General features: G+C 41.5%; 1 protein-coding gene across 1 annotated transcript; it reads right to left on the bottom strand.

Annotated features, from left to right (window-relative positions):
* Nucleotides 1-157: 157 nt before the first annotated feature.
* galnt16 (UDP-N-acetyl-alpha-D-galactosamine:polypeptide N-acetylgalactosaminyltransferase 16) lies at nucleotides 158-24,123 on the bottom strand. Its single transcript, XM_061795145.1, has 15 exons — nucleotides 23,698-24,123; nucleotides 20,466-20,647; nucleotides 19,548-19,646; nucleotides 19,395-19,462; nucleotides 14,810-14,875; nucleotides 13,053-13,174; nucleotides 11,658-11,745; nucleotides 9,379-9,463; nucleotides 7,411-7,514; nucleotides 6,445-6,571; nucleotides 5,731-5,823; nucleotides 5,542-5,625; nucleotides 4,212-4,338; nucleotides 3,861-3,977; nucleotides 158-1,619 (listed from the first exon to the last, which is right to left on the bottom strand). Exons 1-15 carry the CDS (start codon nucleotides 23,899-23,901, stop codon nucleotides 1,476-1,478), a joined length of 1,710 nt encoding a protein of 569 aa, XP_061651129.1. The 5' UTR covers nucleotides 23,902-24,123; the 3' UTR covers nucleotides 158-1,475.
* Between the last annotated feature and the right edge of the window lie 307 nt (nucleotides 24,124-24,430).

Here is a 24,430-nt window from a genome sequence, read left to right as displayed (position 1 = left end):
AAATTATAATTTGCTGATAAAATAGAATAATTGAATTAAATCAATAAAAAAAATAGTAAAAACTCAAGTTAAAAGATAATCAAATCAAATGAGTGAAATACTTTCACCTTCAAAAAGGTGAAAGTATTAAAATAAACATTACAACAGGAGAGGTGGCCATCGTTGTTACTACATTTTATTTGTCAAGTGCACTTCACACACACACACACACACACACACACACACACACACACACACACACACACACACACACACACACACATTTACAAAGAAAATATCAAGCAAATATACGCTTTAGGTATTTCCATAACATGTTTATGACAGGACAAGAAGAAAAAACATTATTTGGGTGCAACCATGCAGAACAATAAATAAAAACCATTACCTGGCTTCAGCTTTATGCCCATCAGTCCTCTTACATTTTTAAAGGAGACATATTATATTATGCATTTTAATTTTGCATGAAAATTTATTGCAAAATCAGATTCTATCCGATTAATGTTTATTAACTGATTTATTTGGTATTGTTTAATGATGAGACAACACCAAACTGGTTAACCTAACCCCCAGAAATAGGGAAAAGCAGCAAATAGTTGAATTCCCCCCCCCCCCCCCAAAAAAAAGGCTTGTAACTGCCCATAGATGCCACAAGATGGCGGCAAAGCACTGCTTATGGCTAATTAACTTTTCAACTCCAACATACTTCCTTAACACCAAGATGGTACCAGATATTCTGAGCTCAAAGACAGTCATTAGGTGAGATTTACAGTGAATAACAGTGGTTCTTTTGCTCTGGAGCTTTGGCCGGATTCTCTGATCGTGTCATTTTGGCAGAGATACTGGGTGTGGGGGTGCTATTATAAAAATTGCCAAATTGTGACATCACTGTCAGGCACAATTCAGAACAGCTCATTTATGGACGCATTTTCAGAAATAGGCAGATAGCTAATGATTTACTTGGTTGCTTTATCTCACACTTAATAGGTGGACAGGCACTCACAAATAAACCGTGAGTAATTAACACCCACCAAATATATTTTGTAATTGCCTATAAATGCCACAAGATGGCAACAAAGTGCTTTTTTTCTAATAGACAAAGCTATGACCGACTAAATTAAGCTCCTCCTATCACTTCAACTTAGTTCATTGGCTCCAAAATGCCATTAGATGGCACCAAAGTAATATGTTTATATTCAGCATGGCTTTGGCCTGCGCACAAAACCAGCATTAGTTCTCCCAGAAAATCCGCAAATAGGTGAATTCGCAACTATGTGGTGGTTCACTGTACAAATATTAAAAAGTCAGATTTCCATAATATGTCCCCTTTAAGGAATTAACACGTAAATGTAGAAAAACAAACAACAAGTTTAGGTTAGAAGAGCTGCAGCCTCCTTTAAAGATGGAGCATCCTACACTGCTCTAGAAGCAAGGCCAAGGCAATCCCCCGCCCCCCCAACTCCCCTTCTGCTCCTCCCTCAGGTGATGATCTGAGCTTCCCAGGCCTGGCTGGCCACCTGAGGGCGACACTGGGCGACGACAGGCGGCCCGGCCGGGCTCTGACTGTCCAAACACAGACCGCTGACTGTGTGCTGCAGGGCCGAGCCTTTGGGTTTCCATTTCTGCACAAAAAAAACATACACAGTGATGCCGTGACTAGACGAGTGGTAGTTGTTTTTTGTGGAGGTTAAAGAATACATGCCATTGAGTGTTGTGTCGTCACTCTCAGGCAGAAACCCTGTATCAATCTCGTTTTTTTATTTTTTATTTTTTTTACAAACCGGTACTATTTGTCTTGTCTCCACGCAGTCTGTTATTTGTATTATTTACCAAATGAAAGTGTTGAAAATAGCTTGAGAACAAATCTACTAACTCTTCTGAACGCTTGAAGTGTCTGTGAAGACAAAAACGCTGTCTAACCCTAACCCTCATTCTGCGGAAGCCGTGCAGCATTACGTCTCCTCAAGATTGGAAGTCGGGATGGGTTTTTTTCACCCTAATCTTGGCTTGAAACCTGAACTTGAAACCATAACCTTTGCTGAATACCCTAACGCTGGCATGAAACCATAATTTGAAACCCTAACTTAAAACCCTAACCCTGGCTTGAAACCCTAACCTTTGCTAGATACCCTAACCTTGGCTTGAAACCATAATATGAAATGCCAACTGAAAAACAACCCTGTCAGACTTGAAGACTTTAAACCCTAATTTAGAACCCTAACCCTGGCTTTAAATCCTAACATTTGCTGGAAACACTAACCTTGGCTTGAAACCATCATTTTAGACCCTTACCACTGTTTGAAACCTTAACATAGGCTTGAAACCCAAACCTTTGCTTGAAACATCTACACTAGATTGAAACCCTAACCTTGGCTTGAAACCCTAATTTGAAACCCCTGCCATGGAACCATAATTTTAAACCCTGACACAAAACCCTAACCCTGGCTTGAAACCCAAACTTAAAACTCTAACCTTTGCTAGAAACCCTAATTTCAAACCCTAATCCTGTCATGACACCCTAACCCTAGCCATGAAACCTTAATTTCGAAAACCCTAACTGAGTGGTTCTCAAAGTGTGGCACGAGTACCACCAGTGGTAGGCAGGCTCCCTCTAGTGGTACGGCAAATAATGGTGGTCATTATGGTGGTAGTTGGAGAGCCGAGAATTTTTTGAGGTGGTACTTGGTGTAAGAAGCTTGAGAAACAATTGTCCTACCCTTATAAAAAAATATATATATATATATTATTAAAAAAATAAATTGAGAAAATCTTATTGAAATGGAGTGAATGAAATCCAATCTTGTTCTTTCTCCTGTGGGACAAGCAAACGGATGAAGGACGACCCGCCATATGCTTCCACTTACTAACAACTCCCTTCTCGCTGTCGTAAATAATGGTCGCTGGGTGGGCGCGAGGTCACGAGGTCACGGCCCGCGTCAGTAGAACACCGACGACCGAGCTGCGCTTATCTCCGCCATTTTGGGTTCATTCCACCGTGATGTTCGTCATTAAGACGATTAACAGGATGAGATGAAAGCGAGCATTCTTCAAATTCCCATTGTGTCCTCGTCGTATTTTTTTTTTTCAAATGGAATCTTTCATTGTGTTTTATCATTTTTATATTCTTGTCACTTCTAAGTGAACGCATATGCGAGACGAAACCCTATTGAAACCCTAACCTTTTTTATTTTTTTAAAGAAACATTAACCCTGGCTTGAAACCCTCATTTGAAACCATAACCCTGTTTTTAAACCCTAATTAGATACCATAACCCTGGCATGCAACCCTAATTTGAAACCCAAACTCTGATTTGAAACCCTAATTCTGTCCCCAAACCCCCATTTGGAACCCAAACCTGGTTTGTAAACTTTAATTTGTTTTAAAACCCCAACCCTGTATTAAAACCCTAATTTGAAATCCCAACCCTGTCTTAAACCCCAATTTGGAAACCTAACCTTGTCTTCAAACCCTAAATTTGTCTAACTCCGTCTTAAAATCCAAATTTGAAACCTAAATTGAAACCTAACCTTAGCTTGAAACTCTGATTTTAAATTCTAACCCAGTCTGAAAACCCTAATGCTGTTTTAAAACCCTAATTTGGAACCATAACCCTGTCTTGAAGTCCAAATTTGAAACCTTAACCCTGTCTGAAAAGAAAAAAAGAAAAGAAAACCTAAACCAAGCTTGAAAGCCTAATTTGGAATTTAATTTGAAACCTTAATCCTGGCTCGAAACTCTAATTTCAAACCCTAACCTTGTCTCAAAACCATAATTTGAAACCCTAACCCTGTCTGAAAAGAAATCCTCAACCTTGGAACCCTAATCTTTCTTTTCAAACCCTAATCTGGGATTGATGTACCGACCTGTCGAGGCTCTTTGGCGTTGCAGGGCTCCATGCTGACCTTTGACCCGGCGGTGAAGAGCGTGATGGCCAAGCAGAGATCCTGCTGGCGGATCAGTGGCTCGATTAACTCCCACCTCTGGAAAAACAAAACAAAACAAAACAAAAAAAACCCAAAAACCATCGATTAGAAGCAGTTGTTTTTGTGCAAAGACTTTGAAAGCAATCGCACACCTGATTTGCTTAAAGCCCTAACTCAGGTTGGAAACCTTGGCCTGAAACTTCAATTTGAGAGCCTAACCTTTGCTTGCAACCCTAACCCAGACCCAACACCCTTATTTGAAACCCCCTTCGTGTCTGAGCCAGTCCTGACCTGCGCCTGCGGCCTGCTACCCCTGACCACCCGGCACCCCGCCAGGCCGAGTCCGTCCGTCCCGCGTGTCTCCAGACACAGCGTTCCCTGCCTGAGAACGCTGGACACGGCCTCCTGCTCGGGAACCCTTGAGAGAGGGATTGAGACCAGTCAGCATTCTTACTGAGTCATGGAACGCCACCGCGAAGGAACGAACGAGACGGGAGCGCCGAGGCGAGCCCGGAGGCGGTCCGGGGCTCCGCTTTTCACCGCATGACCAAAAAAAAAACAATTCCAGTCGGTCACGGGTGTCTTAAATGTGGCTGGACATTCTAACGCAAAAGTGTACTTTAACTTTAGTGTGCAAATCTGGATTTCAAATGTCATTTCTAATTCAATCCATCATTTTATATTTCATTGAATTGAATTTAGAATTATAGTCATAATTCAACTTTGATGTGTGATTACATCATTCCTATTCGATTGACTACTTTATTTATAATTCTATTCATAATTCTATTTCATTTAAAAAAAGTAATTTTAGTATTAGTCATATTATAATCATATTTATCGTCATCATATCATCTTTTTCATTCAAATGTATTTCAAATTCATTGTAATAAAAATGTTATGTATAATTAGATACATTCTATTCAATTTAGTATTTTAATCATAATGTATTTATAATTTTAGAAACTTTAAAACTTTAAAATTTTGTAATTCCGAATTTTATCACTATGTAATTTACAAATGTTTTGTCATTTTATTTGATTATAAATGTACCGTTTCACGTGTAGTTCAATTGTTTTTATGCATACTTTACTTTGTAATTGAATGCAGTATATGTGTATATTACTTTTTTCACTATATTTTATTTTAAATGTAATTTACACTTAATCAAATGTGTGAAATTAATTCCATTTGTGAATAAAAGATGAGTGTGCTGATATATTCCAGCGTGCATCATTGACTTGATCATTTGTGATTAAGGGTGTCATGACACCCCGTGTATGTTTACTCTCAATCGACATGCCAGGGGGGAAAAAAAAAACAAAAAATGAAAAAACAAAAACAAGACGGAAATCTCAATTTATCACCCGGGGCGCCCGAAGTTTCTCTTTTGGTGATTCACCATTTTGGCCCCGCCGCTTAATTGATCCAATGTGTGAGTACGCGAAGGACTTGTGTGACTGTGATTAAATGCAGCGTAACGGTGGTGCATCCCAGCATGCGGCACAGCTAAAGACACTCGTAAAAAGCAACTCACTCATCTATTTGTCACGCGGTTAGATGAAACAAACCATGTGACAAGGAACTTGTATTGATGAAATACTGTATTAATATTGGGCACCTGAGCTCAGGGTAGACGTTCTCCATGTACCAGCGGAAAGGTTTACAGTTCAGCTTCCGTCGCAGCGTCAGACGGTCGGCTATGCTGCACAGATTTGTATTATTTTTTTTTTTTAACTACTGTAAACTAAAAGCAGGATTTTTGATGCGTGAGATTGCTAATGTCGCTGGGCGTCGTGTACGTACAAACCTGCCGAAAGCTTTGCCCGGCGCTGAAGGCCTGGCCGAGTAGTAGTACTGCTTGTACTCGTCCATCCACACCTCGGCGGCCCGCCGCGTGTTCCTACACACATACGTGTCACATGACGTCACGATAATCTCACATGTACAACGCATCTGGAAAGTATTCACAGCGCTTCACTTTTTCCACAGTTTGTTATGTTAGAGCCTTAAATCCATTCATTACATTCCTATTTTATGTATTTATTTATGTATTTGTATTTGACATTCATGCTCTGATTTAAAAATAATACATAAGAAGTTACTCACTAGTTACTCAGTACTTGGGTATTTTTTTTCACAAAGTACTTATTTACTCTTACTCAAGTAATTATTTAGAGAAATACTTTTTACTTTTACTTGAGTCATAAGTAACAGCACACTTGAGTACAATTTTTGCCACCTCTGGCTGTATCATAACAAAATGTGCAAAACGTGAAGCACTGTGAACATTACAGTGAATGCACTGTACATATGTCATAGATTTTTGGAGAGAAATTTGCAAAAATATCATTTTAAAAATTTTGAATTTTTCATTGTCATCATGGGGTGTTTTGTGTAGAATATTAAGAAAAATAACCGATTCATTTTGGAAAAAGTCTTGAACATGTGTAACAGTGCTTACTTGCTTGCTTACTTATTTACTTCTTTACTGCTAACTTTGGGGATTCGGATACGCACTCACTTGATGTAGGTGAGAGCGTTGCCTTGCGGGAAGTCGTACGGGTGTCGCTTCCGGAAGACGTGACCCACCCGGCTGCACGGCAAAATCTCCAGACTCCCGCCGCACATCCACACACGGAACGACAGCTCTGGCAATAATAATAACAATAATAATCATCATCATCGTGAACATTTTAGTACAAGACGTGTCACTGAGCTTCGTTGAACGCTCCAGTGCCGCTGCAGAATTGGCTTTTTTTTCTTTTTTTCTTCTCCCTCCCCAGCGTGGGATGCCGCCGCGTCCAAGAGTGTCGGGAATGCGTCCAAAATACATCACATGATTACATCGTTTTAAAAAATGTGTCATGTTAGTCATGTTACGTTCTCCACTGTCAACTTGTTGGCAGGAAATCAAGTACTTGGCTACAAAGCTAAAAGGAGGAAATTAACTCCTTGTTGAATTCAGTTTATACTTTTTTTTGCATTCAAATAAAAAAATTCAAATGTAATAATAATAACAATGGAGGGAATTAATATTATGATAGATGGAGGAATTTATCTTTTCTTTTATTAAAAAAAAAGAAAACAATTAAAATAATGGTGGGACTTTAAAACGTGATGTTAAATATTCTTATTCATTCATTATTTTAAATAAAACAAAATATTATGGGAGTAAATGAACCCTTCGTAGAATTTTTATTTTTACATTTTTATAAAAAAAAGTCCTTTAAAAAAATAAAAAGTATTTTTTAAAATTTATTTAAGTTCAAAGTTCAAAGTTGTAATGCTGTTCCTTTTAAAATTGAAGCTAAAAATAAACAAATAATAACACTAATTAGGGGATCACAACAACTAGAAAATTCCTGAGAAAAGGAAAGTTTGCACTGCTATATATTCCCTTTATTTATTTATTTTATGACACATGTATAATATGCTTAATATGGAGTAAACCTACAGTAAATGAGAAATTAGAGGGCAGGCATCTCACCAAAGTTCTCCCCACCCCAGATGTCCATGTGGGTGTCGTACTGTCCAAGATGGTTGAACCAACTCTTGTCCATTGCAAAGATACCACCGGCAATCACCGGGGTCCTAAAAAACACACACACATACACGCACATTTACCACCATCACCCTGACAGTCACTTCGTGATGGCCGGCACCATGCTGTTAGCATTTTGTTTTCGACAAAATTAGCATTACGATTCCGACAACGTTTGCATTTTCTTTACTCATGAACAGATTTTTGATGACGACATTAGGATTTTGCCCACAACAACATTAGCATTTTGTTTCCAAATGAGCTTTTTGTTTCCCACAAAGTTAACTATGTGTTTCCTTGTGAGTGAATTTTGGCTGGCAGTTACATGATAATAGCGTTAGAATTTTTCATTCTGACAACTACGGAATTTTGTTTTGGATTTTTTTTTTTCTTCAGAATTTTTTTTTTATTCCATTGTGAACAAATATTCAGCGGAGTTGTCATTTTGTTTTCAACAAGAAAGCATTTTTTTTCTGTGTGAGTGAATTTTGAATGACAGCATTTTGTTGCCTTGTGAACTGAATTTCCTCAACAGAGTTAGCATTTTGTTTCCTACAAAGGCAGTATTTTTTTTCCCAAGACAAATTTAGCCTTTAGTTTTCAAAAATATGTGCTTTTTTGTTTTGCTTGTCAATGAGTTTTTAACAGGCGGCACGGTGGCCGACTGGTTAGACCGTCTGCCTCACAGTTCTGAGGACTGGGGTTCAATGCCCAGCCCCGCCTGTGTGGAGTTTGCATGTTCTCCCTGTGCCTGCGTGGGTTTTCTCCGGGCACTCCGGTTTCCTCCCACATCCCAAAAACATGCATGGTAGGTTGATTGAAGACTTTAAATTGCCTGTAGGTGTGAATGCGAGTGCGAATAGTTGTTTGTTTATATGTGTGCTCTGCGATTGGCTGGCAACCAGCTCGGGTGTACCCCGCCTCTTGCCCGATGATAGCTGGGATAGGCTCCAGCGCTCCTGCGACCCTTGTGGGGATAAGCGGCTCAGATAATGGATGGATGGATGAATTATTAACAACAGTGTTAGAATTTTGTTTGTGCCAAATGTTGCATTTTGTTTTTGACAAAGTTAGTCATCATCTCCTTGAGAACCGAATCTGAACAACAGAGTTTTGGTTTCCAACAAAGTGAGCATTGTGTTTCGTGGCAATGTTAGCATTTTGCTTACAACAAAATAAGCTTTTTGTTTCTTTGTGAATTAATTATGACAGATATTTTAAACAAAGTTAGCATTTTCCCCCCCAACAACTTTAACATTTCGCTGTTTTGTATCCCACAAAGGTAGAGTTTTGTTTAAGACAAAGTTAGCATTTATTTTGCTGGTGAATGATTTTTCTAAGTTTTAGTCAAGTTTAGTTTAGTCTAAGTTAAGTTAAGTTTTTTATAGTTGGAATTTTGTTGTTTCCTTAAGAATTTATTTTAAATAACATTTAGCATTTTGCATTTTGTTTTTGACAAAGCGAGCATTTTTTTTTCTTGTGAAGCAAATTTGAACAACAGAGTTAGCATTTTGCTCCTGAGAGGGTTAGCATTTTTTACAAATAAAGTTAGGATTTTGTTTCCCGCAAAGTCCCGGTGAACGAATTTTAGAAAAAAAGAGTTCATATTATGTTTCCAAAAGGTTCGTAGTTTGTTTACGTGTGAACATGTTTTAAATGAGAAAGTTAGCATTTTATTTTTGACAATGACAGCATTTTGCTTAAAAAAAAAAAAGCAATTGGTTTCCAAAAACTGAGCATTTTCTTTCTAACAAAGTTAGCATTTTTTTTTTGAGCAACAGAGTTGGAACTTTACTTACAACAATCATTTGTGAAAAAAATGAACGAACGACAGACGTTTCCAACACAGTTAGCATTTTGTTACTGACACCGACTGAGCACCCCCCCCCCCCCCCCCCCCCCCCGCATTCAAACCTGATTGGCTGTGTGGGGTCACTCCTGGCCATTTTCTGTTCAAGGGGAATCTGCTCCCATTTAAAGTGGAGACTCCAGTCAAATCCTTGTGAGAAAGAAGAGAAATAAGTCACACAAACGTTATGATATCATTTTAGTTGATCATTTGAGTGTAGGGTCCCCCTTCCCATGGGCTCACCACCTGTGGGAGGGGCCATAAGGGTCGGGTGCAGTGCGAGCTGGGCGGTGGCCAAAGGCGGGGACCATGGCGATCCGATCCCCGGCTACAGAAGCTGGCTCTAGGGACGTGGAACGTCACCTCTCTGGCAGGGAAGGAGCCCAAGCCGGTGTGTGAGGTCGAATTGTTCCGACTACATATAGTCGGACTCGCCTCCACGCACAGCTTGGGCTCTGGTGCCAGTCCTCTTGAGAGGGGTTGGACTCTCTTCAACTCTGGAGTTGCCCACGGTGAGAGGCGCCGAGCAGGTGTGGGTATACTTATTGCCCCCCGGCTTGGCGCCTTTACGTTGGGGTTCACCCCGGTGGACGAAAGGGTAGCCTCCCTCCGCCTTCGGGTGGGGGGGGGGGGGGGGGGGGGGGCGGGTCCTGACTGTTGTTTGTGCCTATGCGCCGAACAGCAGTTCAGAGTACCCACCCTTTTTTCCCCGAACCCGTTGGTAGACACCAACGGTGAGGGATGCCGTCAAGCTGAAGATGGATTTCTATCGGGCCTTTTTGAGATTCGCCCGGAGTTTCTAAAGGCTTTGGATGTTGTGGGGCTGTCCTGGTCGACACGCCTCTGCAACATCGCGTGGACCTCGGGGACAGTGCCTCTGGATTGGCAGACTGGGGTGGTGGTCCCCCTTTTTAAGAAGGTGGACCAGAAGGTGTGTTCCAACTACAGGGGGATCACACTCCTCAGCCTCCCTGGTAAGGTCTATTAAGGGGTGCTGGAGAGGAGGGTCCGTCGCGAAGTCGAATCTCAGATCCAGGAGGAGCAGTGTGGTTTTCGTCCTGGCCGTGGAACAGTGGACCAGCTCTACACCCTCGGCAGGGTCCTCGAGGGTGGATGGGAGTTCGCCCAACCAGTCTACATGTGTTTTGTGGACTTGGATAAGGCGTTCGAACGTATCCTTCGGGGAGTCCTGTGGGGGGTGCTTCGGGAGTATGGGGTACCGAACCCCCTGATACGGTCTGTTTGGTCCCTGTACGACCGGAGTCAGACTTTGGTCCGCATATCCAGCAGTAAGACAGACTTGTTCCCAGTGAGGGTTGGACTCCGCCAAGGCTGCCCTTCGTCACCGATTCTGTTCATAGCTTTTCTGGGCAGAATTTCAAGGCGCAGCTGAGGCGTCGACGGGGTCCGGTTTGGTGGCCTCAGTATGCATCTCTGCTTTTTGCAGACGATGTGGTTCTGTTGGCTTCATCAAGCCGTGATCTCCAAATCTCACTGGAGCGGTTCGCAGCCGAGTGTGAAGCGGCTGGGATGAAAATCAGCACCTCCAAATCTGAGACCATGGTCCTCAGTCGGAAAAGGGTGGCGTGCCCTCGCCAGGTCGGGAATGAGATCCTGCCCCAAGTGGAGGAGTTCAAGTATCTTGGGGTCTTGTTCACAAGTGAGGGAAGAATGGAACGGGAGATCGACAGGCGGATCGATGCAGCGTCTGCAGTGATGCTTGTATCGGTCCGTTGTGGTAAAGAAGGAGCTAAGCCGAAAGGCGAAGCTCTCGATTTACCGGTCGATCTACATTCCTAACCTCACCTATGGTCACGAGCTGTGGGTCGTGACAGAAAGAACAAGATCCCGGAGACAAGCGGCCGAAATGAGTTTCCTCCGCAGGGTGTCCGGGCTCTCCCTTAGAGATAGGGTGAGAAGCTCGGTCATCCGGGAGGATCTCAGAGTAGAGCCGCTGCTCCTCCACATTGAGAGGAGCCAGCTGAGGTGGTTGCGGCATCTTATTCGGATGCCTCCCGGACGCCTCCCCAGTGAGGTGTTCCGGGCACGTCCCACCAGGAGGAGACCCCGGGGACGACCCAGGACACGCCGGAGAGACTACGTCTTTCGGCTGGCCAGGGAACGCCTCGGGATCCCCACGGATAGAGCTGGATGAAGTGGCTGGGGAGAGGGAAGTCTGGGCGTCCCTGCTAAAGCTACTGCCCCCGCGACCCGACCTCGGATAAGCGGTAGAAAATGGATGGATGGATGCATTTGAGTGTAACGGGGGGACTTCCTCCTCCTCGCCAGCTGTCTTTGCAGCTGTTCTGTTAGCACACTGTGGGATTTCAGCGTATCCTCTCACCTCCTCTCAAGTCGGCCGAGGCGGCCAAGTAAGCAAAGTTGTCCAGGCTGATGACATCGATGATAGGGCTTACCACTCGCGTATGGTCCTGCAACAACATCATCACCGACGCTTAGTAGCTGTTCCGAATATTTTGAGCTAGGTATACTCGGCTGTTGCTCCGTGCCCAGCTGTCTCCACTTACACCTGTTGTCCTATTGTTTGTATGAGACCACAAATCTATTGCTCGCAACGCAAGGATGCTCATGACACTCATAAACATGATGTGTTCAATGCGGATGACATGTTCACTCTGCTTCTTATTAACATTCTCCGTTTTCAAAAGCAGGATCCAATTTGACTCAAGGGGAATATATTGACATGTGAAAGTACCGCTTCCACAACACCACCATCATTTTTTTTTTTTTTTTTTAATTATTCAGTCCCCAAGCTAGTTTTTCACTTAGTAACTCAAAATTTGGCCTGCATGTCTGTTATGAGTAGACCCACACAAGTCTTTAAAAAATAATAATAATAAATAAAAAATTTGAAAAAACGTGCCTAAAAAGACACAGCAAATCTGCCGTTTTGGTTCCAAGTGGCCATTTTAGGGCCATTTCATCTTGTTCCAGGGTTCCACGGAATGCAGTATATAAGTAGCAACATGACGAGTGGCCGCCATCTTTGTGGAATTTGGGGGGGGGGGAAACATGGAATGAGCACTTCAAACGCCTCTAAAATCCTCCATAACAAATAAATTCACCAAAAAAAAAAGATTGCTGAGGACTCTTCTAGTGCCCACACTACTCTTTTCACCAATCATGTTCCATTTGCACTAGTTAAGTCGAGCTTTCAGGGCTTTTAGTGATGCCGTCTGAAACGTCAGTGTAATTTTGACGTGCCGACGTCTCGGATTTTCAAACCAGCTTTTCTATAGGCGCTATCACACAAAAAAAGTTCCCCGAAAAGGCAATTTTTTTTCTTAACACAAAAACCTCAATTTCTCCAGAAACCATCATCCGATTTTCAAACTTCTTGCTGCGTTGTACTCAGGTTGAAGTGGACATTTTCTGACCAAAAAAAACATTTAATAACCAACTTAAGCTGTTTCTCCATGTGTTTTGTATACATGGACTGTGAGTGCTTGTGCGTGTGTGTGCGTGTGTGTGTGTGGGTGTGTGTGTGTGTGTGTGTGTGTGTGTGTGTAGAAGTGCTGGGAGGGGGAAACAGCATTCCCTGGCGGTCTGCCTAATCCAATTGGTGGGAATTTTTCTGCTGCATTACAAAAAGACAGAAAAGAAAGAAAAACAACATGCAGCCTGCAGGGGTTTTGTGAACTCTGTATCATTACACAACACAACGAAATAACACACAGAAAACGTGTGTGTGTGTGTGTGTGTGTGTGCGTGTGTGTACCTCCTTGACGCGCTGAATCATTGGCTGCAGCCAATCAGTGTTCACCTCACAGTGGCTGTCCAAGAAAGTCAAGACGGGGGCCGAGGCGGAGTTGGCTCCTCGAACGCGGGACCGGATAAGTCCTAAGGGGACGAGGACGTTAGCGTTTTGTCCCGTTAGCATTTTCTTTCAGACAAATTCCGCATTTTGTTTCCATGTAAATGAATTTTGAATGACAGGGTTAGCATTTTTCCCCAACTAAGATGACAATTTGATTCCAACAAAGTTAACATTTTGTTTTTGACAACATTATCATTGTGTTAAGAATGAATTTAACATTTCATTTTTGACAAAATTAGCATTTTGCTTCCAACAAAAGTTTGCATTTTGTTTCATAAAAAATTATTTTCATGTGATTGAATTTTAAATGACGAATGTTATCATACTAGCCAACCAAAGTCAGCATTTTTCTTCCAAGAGTTAGTATTCCATTTTTAACAAAATTAGTATTTTGTTTTCAGCAAATCAAGCATTTTGTTTCAGAGAAATTTTGCATTTTGCGTCCAACAAAGCATTTTTTTTTTTACAAAATTCACAAATAGTTGAATTAATTTTGTTTCTCCAATTTTAAGTATTTTGTTCCCAACAAAGTTCATATTTTATTTCCTTGTGAACAAATTTTGAACATCACTGAATTATCAATTGGCCTCCAAAAAAAAATGCCTTTTGCTTCCTTGTGAACACATTTTGAACGACAGTTAGCATTCTTTTTCAAACAAGGTAAGCATTTGTTTTCTTGGATCTCCAATGAAAAAAATGCTTTGAATCATTTAGTGCTAGCCCTCCCAGTTAACATGGATATTTGACTTCTAAAGCCGTCAGTGGCACTGAATGTGTTAAGGTCCAATGCCAATAAATAAATAAAAAAATTAAAATATATATATATATATATATATATATATATATATATATATATATACAATCTTTCATGTCCTTTTATCGCGTTGGCAAGATCATTTGGGTTGGAAATACCAAGGATGCCCAATACCAAGCTATTCTATTTCATCTTTTATCCCTGGCAGATGAGACAGCTTCATTCATATTTGATATGAAAACAAGCTTTGCACTGATTGGATTGCTTTTCTCCTTAATTTGATTACGGCGTGTAACTGCGACAGTAGTGCAGGTACTTAAATATTGATGAGCGAAACTACGTCACAACGACGGCAAATTCAGATTCTGTGGTTTGCAAGCAGTTTGGTGTTCAAAGACTATCGCGTTCAATCGAGAAACCGCATTCACGTCAAGCTAAAACCAGGTCAGACTCATTTTGACATAAGTTGTAAAACTGTATGGGAAAATGGATTTTGATGGCATAGGACTTTTAAGCTTTAGCACAAAGTCTTTCGGGGGTGGGAGGAAGACAAAAAAAAAAAAAAAAAGAAGGTGTCTCTTTTTCCAGACCGTGGTCACGAACACCTCGAGAGGTTTGGAGTGGCGATGTGGATGTCAAATGGTGCGCGGTTGACAAAAGCTCGGGGAAAGTCTGTTGTCTTGTTGTGCATATTTGGTCCATGATGTATTTGTGTGTGTGTGCGCGCGTGTCCGTGCACGCCGTGAGGCCTCCGGCAGCACTAACACGTGCTGACACGCCGTCGCCTCTTGTTTGCACGGCGCTACAGCAGGACAATTTTCGACACCTTTTGTCACCTTTTTCGCTTCATCAGTGACGCGACGTTGCCAAAGCTGCTTTGCGTTAATGACACACACACACTTACCCTCTCTCCTGCCGTTCCTCAGGCAGCGCACTTTGGGGATCTGTGCGAGCAGCTGGCAGTCGTCGGCTGAGGAAGACAAACAGATTGTGTCGAGGCGGAGGACACACAATCACACACATGCACGCTCACGTTGCATAAACTCTGCAGTCAGCACCAACTAGACATATAAAAAAGGTCTGCCATTTTGGTTTGAAGTGGCTCTGTCATGCGCTTTAGATTATTATTTTTTTTAATTCAGCCCCAAATCCAGTTTGAGTTCGCAACATGACATTTTGGAGGCAAGTCGATCATGAGTAGACCCACATAAAAGAATACATGCTCGAAAAGACAGAGGATGTCTGACATTGTGGGTTTAAAACTACCATTTTGATTCAATAGCGCCCATGAGAATTGTTTAAAACAAATTAAAACATTCTCCTTAGGCAATTTCCCTTAATAACAAAATTTGTCTATCATCATTTGACCCACAAAAAAGTCTGAAGATATCATGCTCAAAAGACAAACAAATCTGCCATTTTTCTTCAAAGTGTCCATTTGGAGACTGTAGCACCCTCTAAAAACAAATCAATAAATATATTTTAAAAATTCCAAAACTCAGATCAGAAAATGGAACACACTTTGACAAAATTGGCTTTTGATTCCCTGACAATATTTGCATTTTCCCACTGACAAAGACAGCTTTCTTTTTTTTTGCTTGTGAACTTATTTTTAACCACAGAGTTAGAATTTTGTTCACGACAAGGCTAGCATTTTTTTTATTTTTTTTAATGACAAAGTTTGCATTTTGTTTTCTTGTGAACTAATTTTGGACAGCAGTTAGTGTTTTGATTTCATCAAAGTTAACATTCTTGTTTCCTTATGAACACACTTCAAAAGACAAAGTTAGGATTTGTTTTTTGACAAAGTTAAAAGTTCCCCCGCCTCCCTGTGAACACATTTGAATCACAAACATTTTATTTTCTTGTGAACACATTTTGACGAGCACCGTTAGCATTATGTTTTTGACAAAGTTAGCATTTTGTTTATTTGTGAGCAAATTCAAAACAACAAATTTATATATTAAATGATTAGGTTAACAAAAGCGTTTTGTGTCATGGTGTTGTTGTAATTCCAGTAATACGTTTAAAAAAAAAAATGCCACAGTTTCGGCATGAGACTTTTGTTCAGGTATGAGGACAGACACACGTACACACACACAGCACACACAAAAACACAAACACACACACACGAGCTGCTTAGTATTAAGAGCACGAGTGTGAACCGACTGATGCATTGTGGGTATGTCCTGGTGTCCTCGTCCTCCTTGCTAGCAATACATCCTTCCACACTTGTAATCCTCCCTGATTGAATGAGATGTACGCACTACTGTTTTTTTATACGGCTTATATCACACAGTGTGCACATACGCGCGTGTGTGTGTGTGTGTGTGCGCATGTGTTCTTGTTCACTGCTGTTACACACGGCCACACCACATACTTTTTGGTGTCACTTCATAAATAGCACATAGCTAGCGAATAGCGAAAAACTGCAAGTAATTGACACCCTGCTTTAAAAATGTGACGATGTTAATAAATGAAACCACAAATGTGACATAGAAAGCTTGTCACTCAGTTGAGCTGTATCACTTCAAAATACAGTGGTGCCTCGACTTAAGAGTTGAATTCATTCCCTAGCCAGCTTCGTACCTCAAAACTCTTATCTCAAATCATCTTTCCCCACTGAAATGAATGGAAATGCCATTAATACATTCTAGGCCTACAAAAAAAAAAACACACAAAAACACACACACCAATTTGTGGGTGTTTTTTTAAGAAGAAAAAATTTACTTACAGTATTGCGCCTTCTGGTGTGTGCACCATGGCCACCACGAGGCAGTATAATACAGACATACTGTACATAATACACCAAGAGTTCCACCTCTAAGTGACTCAGGAAACTGCAGTGGTATTCGTCATTTTTTGCAGACGGTAATGAATATATGCCTGTGATTATTGCTATGTTGTCTATCTACACGTTTGTGTTCAATATCCATTGCTTTAAGTGTTATAACTACCACAACGACGATGCTAGTTTCGAAAGGCTGTCTATGGTGCTTTGCATCATCTGTTAGCATTAAGTTAGCGGAATTTCATAGGTTATGTGGTTTGGTGAAATATATAAAGTTTAATTCCCCTTTTTTTTGTATGTATAACACAATCACTGCTATTGACGGCTTTAGAAGTCAAATATCCATGTTAACTGGGAAGGCTGGCAGTGAATGAGTTAAACTTGAACTGGGAACGAATATAAAAAGCTTAAAAGAAGCAACTGGCTTCTTTTTGGAAGAATTGAGAATTCTAAGAATTAAATGACTACAAATCATGAAGCCGAGTGTTGATGGTATTGGTGGTAATCAACAGCAGCTAAGAGCGTAAGGAGCCCGAGGCGTGCCAATCTCGTTGACGGTTGACGGTTGACGCTGTGCTAATTATTCCGCTCTGCACTAGTCGAACATGAGCTAATGGTTCACACGCGCCGTAACGGCCTCCGCATGCATGCTGAGTGTGCAGCTGAGTTACAAGCAGACACGCTGAGAGGCGACACAGCCAACCACGCGTTTAAACACATTTGCGTATTAGCAGCTCCAATTAGTGCTGGTTTTATATGGAAATAACAAAATACCAGGAGCACTACAATACGCTCTCCTGCTACTATTCACTTTTTTGCATGCCAAGGAATATTACAGCCAATGTGTTTTTCGAGAAGAAGCTCGTAATTAAACTGCCGAGAACTACAGTGGGCTAAATCATATTGACCGAAATCTGAGGAAAACCACAATTTCTGCAAAACCAAGTACCCAAAAGAAGTAATCATTGCCATATAATTTAGCAAAATATAACTAACCGAGAGTTTGTTGCAGCCATAAACCTTGAAATCAATCTCCTGCCAAATGGCAAAATTAAGAGTTAACCCTGGCGAGTTGTCAGTGGCTCAATTTAAGGTGAAAAAAGTGCAGTTTTATACAAATGAAGCCATAATATTATGAGAATAAAGATGTAATTAAATTATGAAGAAAAATCAAGAATACATTTCTAATATTATTAGAATAAAGTCAGAATTTATTAGAATAAAGTTGTCATTTTAATGATTAAAAAGTCAAAAAAAATGGAGAATAAGTCGTATTATTAATAGCATAAGGTTGTATGTTAATGATTTTTTTTAAATGGTAATTTTAGAACAATATTGTCATAACTACAAGTAATGACAATTCGTTGAGAATAAATATGTAATTGTAATTTTAAAAAAAGTCTAATTACACGAGAATAATGTATTTTAATAATTTCTTATGAAAAATGATTTTTGTTTTTTAATTGAATGATGTCACTGACAATGAGAATGACGAAGTCGTGATTTTAGGAGAATACAATTGTATGAGGAAAACTGGATAGTCTAAGAATGTAGCTGTAACGTAATCATAGAAAAAAGTCGTAATTCGAGGACAGTCTACAAAAATTATGAGAAGTCGTAAGTTTTTACACTAAATCCGATTTTCACGAAAAAAACGGCATTACTGTAAGTCCTAATTTTTTAAATTTCGTGATAAAAAAAAATAAAAAAATCCTGCAGAGTTGACTGCAGAGAAAGGACAGGGAGAGGCGGCAGCTGAGCTGATGTTGATGAGATGTGAGCAGTGGAAGGCAAAAGAAGGAGGCAACTGGGGAGAAAGTGTAATCCTGTGAAGGCTCCACTTAATCGCTTGGCCTCATCAAGGACACGCCTGCCCTCACAGTGCACTTGCTAACACGCTACATGCCAACTTCCAAATAGCGTGGCCCGGAACATTCATTCATCTCCATAACTACAGAGAGTGCCGGGCAGGATAGAACTTGAACAACTGCATTTTTATTTATTTTTTTAATCAAAAAATAATTTAAAAAAACACTAACCCAACTTAATGATTGCGCCATTACGTTGAAATTGCATAACATTTCTCCTTTGAGACTATGTTTGTTGACTTTATTCTCATCGAATTGCAACTTGTTTCAATCATTAAACTACACGTTTTTTTTCTCCTAAAAGTATGACATTTTTATAATTAAAGTGCCACTTTATTCTCGTACAATTATTATTTTTATTCTAAAAATACATTATTAAATTTAAACTTTTTCCTTTTAAAATAAAATGTCAATTTGCATTAAATTAAGAATTTATCCTCAAAAACTAGAACTTTATTGTCAAAAATTAAAAATGTATTTTCATAAAATTATCATTTAATTTTGAAAGAAATGACAACTTTTTTTCATTAAATTGTTACTTATTCAATTATTACATGACGACTTTGCGCCGTAAACTTATGAATGTAATCTTATGAAACTGCAACTTTTCTTTATTCTCATCAAGTTAGGACGATTTTAACATTTATTAAAGTGTAAAAACAAGCTGATCACTGGATAACAAAACCAAAATGATGTAAAACTACTCACTCTTTGCTATTTGGTGTTAGCGCCCATATGATTTTGGGCAGCCAGAAGCGTTCCTGCGTGGCACTAAGCTACACTTGCATGCTCACTGAGCAGAAGTCAGGTGAGATTTGGTTCCAACTCACCGTCGGAGCTGAAGTCGTCGATCAGGATGATTTCGTGAATGAGCTGCGGAGGACTCCGCATCAGGACGCTGCCGGGAAACGAGGATGAAACGTTGCATATGCAGATGAGCGTGGCCAAGGCTAAACGCTAACGAGGGTCCATGGCGTTATTACCTCTTGACGGTGCGCAGCAACGTGGAGCGAGCCTCGTTGTGGAAGGTGATGACGACGCTGGTGGACGGAAGGTCGACGTCATAGTTTAGAGAAGCGCACCTGAGGGGAATAAACACACCTTACAACTTTTGTACGTCTCATAATGATAGACATGCCTACACTGAAAAAAAGTAACAATTTTCAGTTGCACATGATTAATAAGGAATAAACTTCATGTAACCCCCCCACCCCCTTTTCCTCGAAAATAAACAATGAATGTTAGTTTTACACATTTTAATCATATGCAACCGTTGTACATGTTCGAATTACGTACATTTAAACGACTTTTTTTTTCACTGTAGTCTTTAGTTGTTAAGTGAAGCTAGCCAGAATGCGTTATTAGTGTGTTTTATGTGATGATTATTAGTCCAAGTTATGCATATAGATTGATAATTTCTTCGTATTTTTGTCGCTTCAAATGAAAATGACATTTTGTTTGGAATATTACAGTACAATCGCGAGAATAGTAAAGAATAAACGAGACAAATGAATACAAAAGGAAAAAAAATGAACAAATACATTCGAATTGACCAATTTCAGGGTGGGAAAAAAATAATGCAATTCTTATTTCAATCAATTCACCAATCATTTCATATCTTTTAATGTATATACAACATTGTTTATTTAACTAATTCCATGTTATTATTGACAATAAATCAGCTTACTAATTAGTAAATGATATAATCGAATAGAAAAGGAATACAAAATGACAAAATACATTTGAATTAACCAATTTTATGGGAAAAAAACCAGCAAGAATCAACGCAACAAATACGACAGGATATAAATGCACGTTGGGTGGGATTAAAAAGACCCCCCAAGCTTGTGTTGAAGTGTCATGAGATGGTGTCGTGTGGCGTGCGAGTGTGTGTGTGTGACCTGTAGTGTCTGGTGTCCCTGAGCGGTCGCTGCGCTCCGAGCCGGTGGCTCTCGATGACGTTGAAGGCGTGCTCTCTGTACGGGTCGTCCCCGGGCTTCAGCTGCTTGGCGTCCAGGTACTTGTTCTCGTCCAGGCTGCCCAGCAGAAGGTCCTGATGCTCGCCACGCGGGGGCTGGCTCACCTGACGAGTGTGTGACACATGCACACGCGCGCGCACACACACACACACACACACACACACACACAGAAACAAAACCTTTTGATGAACTCCAAAACACAGTGGGTGCGAGACCGTAAACGTAAATGGAGACTAGAAATGTGTGCTGGCAGACAACCACAATGTAAAAAATAAATAAATAAATACATAAATGAAGATGTGACACAAGTATGTGTCCTTAGTTGAACATGTAAAAAAAAAAATATTTTCGTGTCTTTCCAGAGATGCTCAATTGGGTTTAAGTCAGGGTTCTGGCTGGGCCATTCAAAAATAGTCACGGAGTTGTTCTGAAGCCACTCCTTCGGTATTTTAGCTGTGTGCTTAGGGTCGTTGTCTTTTTTGAAGGTGAACCTTCGGCCCAGTCTGAGGTTCTGAGCACTCTGGAGAAGGTTTGCATCCAGGATATCCCCGTACTTGGCCGCATTCGTCTTTTCTTCGATTGCAACCAGTCTCCCTGTCCCCGCAGCTGAGAAAACAAACACAGCATGATGCTGCCATCACCATGCTTCACTGTTGGGATTGTATTGGACAGTCCCTTGTTGTCTCCACAGATACCGCTTAGAATTAAGGCCAACAATTTCTACCTTGGCGGCACGGTGGACGACTCGTTAGCGCATCTGCCTCGCAGTTCTGAGGTGCGGGGTTCAAATCCCGGCCCCGCCTGTGTGGAGTTTGCATGTTCTCCCCGTGCCTGCGTGGGTTTTCTCCGGGCACTCCGGTTTCCTCCCACATCCCCAAAACATGCATGAATTGAAGACTCTAAATTGCCCGTAGGTGTGAATGTGAGTGCGAATGGTTGTTTGTTTCTATGTGCCCTGCGATTGGCTGGCAACCAGTTCAAGGTGTACCCCGCCTTTCGCCTGAAGATAGTATAATCAGTATAATCAAACACTGCTAACTCACAAATTTAACTACGTAGCTAACCAACCAAATAAATTACTGTCACTAACAAATTAACTGTCTATCTAGGTAACTGTATCATGAACTAATTAATGGATGAACAAATTAACTAACAAATTAACTGACCAACTCACAAATCAACTAACTGACTAATTCACTCAACTAAGTCACTATCTAACTAACTAACTCATGAATGGACAAACCAAACTTACAAACTGCAGTATCGAGCCGATTAACCAACTCCGATGCTAACTCATGAGCAAACAACCTAGGTAGCTAATTAACTAGCAAACTAACAAACAAACTCACTTACGACTAAATGCATATTGCAGGACTGTCAATCATGTAAATGTTCAGTGTGCAGGATAATGTTTATTATGTATGACGATTTGAAATTTTGGTCAAATTTTAGCAAGAATCGCATAAGGTTTTTGTCGTTGCTGTTTTTCTTGTTTGCTTTTGCGGGCCACATAAAATGACGGGACGGCCTTGAGTTTTGACACCTGTGATGTAACAGCTCAAGTGGGCGAGATAAAAGCACAGAGTGGGCACAATGTGACCCGTGGACCAGAATTTGCCCCCACCCCGGTTTAAAATCTGCTCATTGAAGGACGCAAACACAAAGCGATGGACTGTCGGTGAGAGTCGCTGTCGGTGACTGAATGCAATTTGTCTTTTTTAGTCCACTTGCAAGCAGACAGCGTCTTCATGTTTCATTCATGCCCGCCCCGCAGCCGACCCGCTACGATGGCTCGCCGAGGGACGTGCGGCGCTCAAACACATTTTTGGGGGGTGGGTGTTGGTTTTCTCAGTGTGCTGACAAAGGTGAAGGACCTCGGCGTGCGGGGAGAGTAAAGAGAGCGCTCGCCTTCCGAAGGGCAGCTGCGGTTGCATCAGGTTTTGCGCGGATTCCAAGCCGCTGTGAACTCACATTCCAGTCTTCAATTAACCTTATATGCGTGTTTTTTTTTGGGGAATGCAGGAGGAAGCCAGAGTGGAAGGCCGAAGCCGGGATTCGAACCCCGGCTTGAGATACGAGCGCTGCAGGATGGCAGTGAACGCACTTCAACTCACTTCAGAATGAGCAGCACTTTGGCAAATAGTAAACATTTCATCAAAAAAAAAAAGAAAAGAGGTTTGGAGCTGTTTTCTCCCACGTCCAGTTTACTGTCAAACTAAACATCAAACAAAGAGAATTACACCTTGTGTATTTAAAACAAGCAAATTACGTTGCCTTCAGAACGGCCTCTGCTAGCTTATTGCTAACATAAATTGCAAAATGCCATTGAGATTCTAACGGTTAGCATCGATAGTTGCGGTTTACAACCCTTTCAGCAACGGCTACTTTAACACAAATGGTGGAGCAACACATGTAGAAAAATAATATAACACTACTCACAGGCATATATTCTTTGTCCTCTACAAAGAAAAATGACAAATATAACAGCAACTTACTGAGTAATAGTAGAAGAAGAAGAAGTTTATTCTACTTCCTTTGTGTCTGCATGACTGTTTTATATAGTACTTTCCCGGTGGCCAAGGAAGGAGCAGCATGCTTAATTTAATCATGATGCACAAATTTGATTTATGTTATTACTCCATGTTCTTATAAGGAAAGAACAATATTTTATCAACGAAAAGACCCAAAGCATTTTTTGGAGGGGAGAGGGGTGGGGGCGTAACGAATTAAACTCGTATCTCAAAGCACCACTGCATCATGCCAGAATGCTGCATAAATGTCCTAAATACGCAACATGGGTCGGTACATTGTTGGGTGTGCGCGAGCTCCTCCTGCAGCACTTTGGCTTGTTTTTACCCCGGGCCGAAGGTGCGTTCACGGGCACCTGAAAGCAACGCGACATACTGAGCTGGCCCTGCGTGCAACCCGAGAGGCGTCCACCGCGAAACAAAAGAGCATAACACCGAGGACGCAGGCATGCAGGGAGCTCCAGGACTTAGGGAAAGCCTCTTACACAGGTGCTTGCGCCACCATCACGCACATGCAGGCCCCGCAAAATAACCCCCCCCCCCCAAAAAAAAAAAAAACATCCTCAACATCATGCATGCAGCACACACCTTCCCGCAGTATAAATCCCAAGAACGTAATGACTCACAATAAGCGGGATGGTCCTGTCGTCCCGATGGAGCTCCAGGCGCCCTCCTCCCAGGTGCGGGTGCTTCCCGGCGGACGAGGGCGCAGACGCCGCCGCAGACGCCGCCCCCGCCGCCGGCTTGCTGTCCTGCCACAGGTAGTAGAAGGTGCCCAGGATCCAGGCGACGGTCAGGATCGCGATGGCGTTGGCCCGAATCCTGCGCATGGTGAGCCCATACGCAGGAGCGGACCGGGGCGCGGGGGGTGGCGCTCCGGAGCCCTGGGACGGACGAGGCGGGCGTACCACAGCCTCCTCTTCGTCCTGCTCAAGGAGGGAGAGAACGACAGAGAGAGGAGCGTCGATGGCGATGAAGGAGAAAGGAGAAGAAGAGGAAGAGGAGGAAGAGGAGGAGGAGGAGGAAGAGGACGCTCGCTGCCTCCCTGCCTGGGATGGAAGGCTGGACTGGATGGAGGCTTGCGCGGCCCTAGCGCCGACTATCTTTTCCAGGGAGAAAGCACAAGTTACAGTTCATTTGGAAGTCAAAAGTTTACACACCCACGTTCAAAGGCCAGGTTTTTGTGGTGTGAAAAAAAAAAAGACTGCACCATTGTTATGTCCTATAACATGTACAGGTCAATAAAAAAAATAAAAATCTGTATTTTCAAGAGGGAACGAAAAAATAAATAACTGAGTCACTCTTACAGCTGAGGATGTGGCCGTGTTCAGAATTCACCAATCACATTCAAACTCATCT

Source organism: Phyllopteryx taeniolatus, chromosome 13 (assembly GCF_024500385.1).
Source record: "Phyllopteryx taeniolatus isolate TA_2022b chromosome 13, UOR_Ptae_1.2, whole genome shotgun sequence".
In the NCBI taxonomy this organism is placed as follows: Eukaryota; Metazoa; Chordata; class Actinopteri; order Syngnathiformes; family Syngnathidae; genus Phyllopteryx; species Phyllopteryx taeniolatus.
Note: the sequence above shows the minus strand (reverse complement) of the source record. Positions and strands in the feature narration are given on the sequence as shown.